This window comes from Panicum hallii, chromosome 4, assembly GCF_002211085.1.
Source record: "Panicum hallii strain FIL2 chromosome 4, PHallii_v3.1, whole genome shotgun sequence".
Classification (NCBI taxonomy): domain Eukaryota; kingdom Viridiplantae; phylum Streptophyta; class Magnoliopsida; order Poales; family Poaceae; genus Panicum; species Panicum hallii.
Genome location: NC_038045.1, coordinates 27,156,767 through 27,161,837, shown reverse-complemented (window position 1 = coordinate 27,161,837; position 5,071 = coordinate 27,156,767). Strand labels below are relative to the sequence as shown.

Sequence of the window (5,071 nt, the reverse complement as noted above, 5' to 3'; positions counted from 1 at the left end):
GGAGGCTCTCCACCGATCGTTATCGGGACAGTCCTCTCCATAGCCAGGTCCTTTTTTGAGAGCTGTAGTTTATTTCTTTTTGTGGAATCGGAGATCATTCAAACGCGAACGGCTGTTGCAAGCATGTTACCTGTTCGAGGGCCGAGCAAGTCGTCGTAAAAAAGGCCTAAGGCCCACAACCACACTTCAGAATCCGAGCCCAACACAAACCGTGTCGGACTCTGATCGTTACAGCTCCGGAGCCCAAATACGAGCGCCGCGAAGCCCCTCTCGCCCAAGGCCATCTCCCAGTCCCATCTCGAATTTTTTATAAAAAAGGTTAAAAAAATTAAATTAAAAAAGGTGCCGATTTGGAAAATTTTTCAAAAATGGGTACCTCCCGCCCGATCAGCGGACGGGAGGCATGGGGCCGGACACCTCCCGCCCATCCAACGGATGGGAGGGGCCTCTTTACGAATAAGAAAAGTTTCTTATTCACGAAGAGGCCCCTCCTGCGGCAGCAAAGGCATCTCGCCCGCCCAACGGGCGGGATGTGCCCTTTTTCTTATTTTTCATTCGAATTTATGTTTTACAAATTATTTAAGATTCACTTTTTTCAAATACAAGATTTATTCGCCATACTTGTTTGTATATATATAAAATTTTTAGTTCAATTTTACGAAGAAGATTACGGTATCTAAAACTCGTACGAAGATGGTTAAGCGATAACGTTTTGCAACGTAGAATCCAAATATTACGATAGTATGATACATCAAGCCATTAAAAATAAAATAGTATGATAAAAAACAGTTTAAATATACAGAGTCCATCGAATTAGGAGTATCTACTCCGCCTGTCCCGGTCCTCGCGCTCTCTTAGTCCTCCCCCTTAGTCCTAGGCCGTCGGCGTATGTGCCCCTCCGAGTACGTGAATGCATCTGGAGCACGGTGAGGTCGATGGGCCAGCTGTGTACACGTGGGCGGACGCATGAGATGAACTGAAGGCCTCCATGTCGTCTCTGCTGCAACACGTTAGTGCACGTAACGCTCGCGTCAAATTGTCATGAATCCGACGAAAGCTCTCTTTGTACTGTGCCTCCGATACACATACTCCACAGTCAAATAACGTGATCTGAGATGCAGCTTCGACCTCCGCGCAGTGGATCAGATCGATCTGCATGAGTAATGGGAAGCAGAGTAATATTGTTATCGATTTTTTTTAAAAAATTATATGTATACAAAAGAGTATGGCGAATAGACCTTGTATTTGAAAAAAGTATGAATTTTAAATAGTTTGTAAAACATAAATTCGAACAAGATAAAGGGCACATTCCGCCCTTTGGGCAGGCGGGATGCCTTTGCCGCCGTGGGAGGGGCCTCTTCAAACTTTTCTTATTCGTGAAGAGGGACCTCCCGCCCGATGGATGGGCAGGAGGTGTCCGGCCCCACGCCTCTTGATTGGGCGGGAGGTATCCCCTTTTGGAAATTTTCCAAATCGGCACTCTTTTTCGAATTTAATTTTTTTATTTTTTTTAATTCGTCCCATCTCGTCGACCGAGACAAGTCCTCTCCGCCTCCAAGCTGACGCGCCCAACCCACAGCCACATCCCACATGGCCCCGCTCGCCGGCGGCGACTCCCCGCCCCTCCCGCCGCCGGAGCCGTCAAAGGGCAAGGCCAAGATGGACGGCGAGGCGGAGGTGGAGGGCGCGGGGAAGATGTGCGGCATCTGCTACGTCGACGGCGGGCGGGCCATCCGCGGCGAGATCGACTGCTGCGCCCACTACTTCTGCTTCGTCTGCATCATGGCCTGGGGCCGCGTCGAGTCCCGCTGCCCATTCTGCAAGGCCCGCTTCCGCACCATCCGCTGCCCGCCCGTCCCGGGGCGGTTTCCCGACGAGCGCATCGTCTCCGTCCCCGAGCGCAACCAGGTAATCGTTTGGTACCCTAAATCAAATCTGATCCGATCTAATCCGGTAATCCCACTAGTTTTTGGTATCTCCGTAGTAGAAATCCTCTTGTCCGTGACTGCGAATTCCGGCAAATTCGCCATTGGTTACTCCGTACCACGTGCTATTCCGCTCCCCTATCAATTTGCCATGCCCGGACGCCATGAATTCTCCGCGGGACGACACTGACGTGCTGTGCTGGTTGGTGCAGGCATACTGTCCCCAGGGCAACGGGAGCACCACGGTGGGCCGGGATCCTTACGCGGACACCATCTGCACCGTGTGCAACGGCTCCAGGGACGACGAGCTGCTGCTGCTCTGCGAGCTCTGCGACTCGGCCGCGCACACCTACTGCGCCGGGCTGGGGACCACTGTGCCGGAGGGGGACTGGTTCTGCAAGGACTGCGCGACGATCAGGGAGGAGCAGTTGAGGTGGCTGGCTGAGAATGAGGGCCAGGACAGCCAGGGTGAATTTGAGATCAGCATCGATGTTCCCAGAGCTGAGCCAGTTGCAGCCCCTTCTGTTTCTGATGTTGTGGATGATGAGCATGATCTGGATAGGACAGATGTGTGGAGTGGTAGGCTTTCCATGGATGACCCGGTTCCTTCCATTTATGACATTGTGGGTGACGATTTCGCTACCAGTGCCGGGATCTTTAGGAGGCCTGCAAGGAATGCTGAGGATTTTCCATCACAGGGTACTTCATCAGCTGGATCTCAGTGTCCTGGATTGACCAAGGGACGAGATAATGGTCTTGGGGCGTATCATGCTCGCATTCGCCTTGAAGTTGAGAGAGCTAGAACACTACGTAACTCCCGCAACCTTGATAAGCGCATAAGGGAGCTGCGGGACAACTGGGCTGCCCTGCGTGATGGTTCTCTGGGTTTTGCTCCACGTGTGCCTAACGGAAGAAGGAAAGATATGAATGGTTCCGTTTCTGTTGCTACCGAGCAGTGTCACACGGTGCCTGGAACTGTCAGTTACAGAAATGGTGCTGCTGCTACTTCTGTTCAGCTGCCATCGCCTTCCCCTCAGGAAACTAGCACCTCACTGGGACATAGTAAAAAAGTCTCGCACAAGGATGCTCGTGATGCCCGTAAGGCATGGAAAAGGTTGGAGATGGCAAAGGCTTCTGGTGGGAAGAAGATATCTAGCAAACCTGCCTCCCTTAGCTGCAGCCCCCCATTTTCCATGGGGAATAGATCAACTTCTTACAGTCCGATTGATACAGTCTTGGGACACAAGAACCGTAAGCAGCCTAATAAGGCGCCTCAACAAAATACCGCAAACTGTGGTCAGGGTACAAAAATGGAAAGTACACCGCCGGCAAAATGCACAGGAGAATGCCGTAGCTTGTCTGAGGACAGTCGTTCGCGGATTCAAGAAAGGACGATTTCTTTTCAGACTCGAATAAATCAGGATAGTCTAAACGGTGAAGTTGCCTCATCATCAACTCAAGATCAACATGTTGATCAATCGTTAGCACCTTCATGTAGTACAGGCATATTAGAGAAATCCAAATCGCTGCATCCACTAAAGTGCAGTTCATCATCCGGTCAGTCCCCTCCGACTTCATCACTACAGTTGGGACCTAGTGCTGGGAGCCAATCTACTATGATGGTAAACCCTGAGGAACCCCCAGCTGTTAGTGCCGCGACAACCAATGAAATAGGTAGTGCTGCAACCACTGAAGTTAGAAAAAGTTCTAGAGCAGACCGTCATGAGCGCAAGAGGAAACACAGTTCTGAAAATTGCAATGCTGGAGGATCCAAAAGGTCCAGGTCAGCCTGTAAAATTGCAAAAAGTGAGATTTCTTCGTTGGCTGTTCGTGAGCTGAAACTACTTAAGATAGACAAAATGCACGGTACACATCCTCCTTCCTATTCTTCTGTTCCCCAGTATAACTTTTCTTTTGCTGTCACATATTTAATCTTATAAACCACTGCCTGTGATTCAGGCTCTGAAACATTCAAGGAAGTTGCTCGGACAGCAACACATACCGTCTTGGCTGCCTGCGGATTTGAGCACTCGCCATCGCAATCCCTTGCACTCCCAAGACCGATTTGCAAACACAGCCCCAAAGTCAAACCGCTGAAGTCATCAGAGATCACCGATTCTTGCAGCGAATGCTTGCGTATGTCTGTGAAAGAAGCCATCAGTTTAGCGTTGTCAGGTAGGCATATGGATCAAACCAGTGCCTCCTGTTAGATTCTAGACATATAGTCTTGAGATTCTTTCTTGTCTGCTCATTGTGAATATCTTACAGCACAAACTAGAGACAAGTTGTACATTTCATATTTTCATAGCATGTCAATACCATCCTATAGTGTAGTTGCTAGGTCTGATCAGTCCTTTAACAACTAACATTCTCTTTATTTTGCCATGACCATGGTTGTAGTACTAGAACCAAACATTTTCGGGCTCATGAGGTGTGGTTGGTGCACCTGGAGCACGGAATGGGTCTCACATCATAACATGGTTGGGTTTTGTAAATGCTGGCTATTAATGGGTGGGCAAAAGTCTCTCGATGAAGAAAAACTGGATGAAACTTGGCATAACTGCTGATCTCAAATGTCTTGATGCACTGGCTTTTGACGGTTCAACTAAAGCCTTACACTGATTGGGAAAGCGAGGAAAGCACAGACTACTGTTGAAATTTTGTAGCCGGTCTGGATCCAAGCAATACCTAAAATGTTCAAACAAGTTGTTGCCCAACTTGCAGTGTTTATCTTCCTCAGGAATCAATTATAATGTCAGGCAAACAGTCGTGTTGTAACAACAGGAACAAAAAAAGCGGGGGTTGGTTGCTCCAGCAGCTAACATCTTAACTAAGGTCAAGTCTTCATAAAAAGTGCCCGTATGAGCAATGCAGAATAGCATATTGTTGCACATCTATGCTGATTTATTGCAAATCGTTAGGTACTGTACTGCAGTTTTCTCACAAAAATAAAGAAAAGAAAAGGAATGGAAGCTGCTGTACTACAATTATGCAAACTATTTTCAAATTAGCATTAAGGATTCATAACAAATTTCATGGAGTAGTCCAATTCTGAGTGTAGAGCGGTACAAGTTTGCCGAGGATTCATAACATATACTTTGCCAAGGGTATTGTTTTCTTCCGTCATATCACCTATTAATTTTCGT

At 48.3% G+C, this 5,071-nt stretch overlaps 1 protein-coding gene across 1 annotated transcript; it reads left to right on the top strand.

The window, feature by feature from the left end:
• Positions 1 to 1,523: 1,523 nt before the first annotated feature.
• On the top strand, positions 1,524 to 4,420 carry LOC112890805. Its single transcript, XM_025957667.1, has 3 exons — positions 1,524 to 1,908; positions 2,138 to 3,791; positions 3,885 to 4,420. Exons 1-3 carry the CDS (start codon positions 1,591 to 1,593, stop codon positions 4,133 to 4,135), a joined length of 2,223 nt encoding a protein of 740 aa, XP_025813452.1. The 5' UTR covers positions 1,524 to 1,590; the 3' UTR covers positions 4,136 to 4,420.
• Positions 4,421 to 5,071: the final 651 nt, after the last annotated feature.

Bases quoted from the DNA above. Each gene is read 5' to 3' on its own strand.
- LOC112890805 (XM_025957667.1), top strand. From the start codon at position 1,591: ATGGCCCCGCTCGCCGGCGGCGACTCCCCGCCCCTCCCGCCGCCGGAG. The intron at 1,909-2,137 runs GTAATCGTTTGG...TGGTTGGTGCAG, and splicing joins CCGTCCCCGAGCGCAACCAG to GCATACTGTCCCCAGGGCAA. The intron at 3,792-3,884 runs GTACACATCCTC...CCTGTGATTCAG, and splicing joins TAAGATAGACAAAATGCACG to GCTCTGAAACATTCAAGGAA.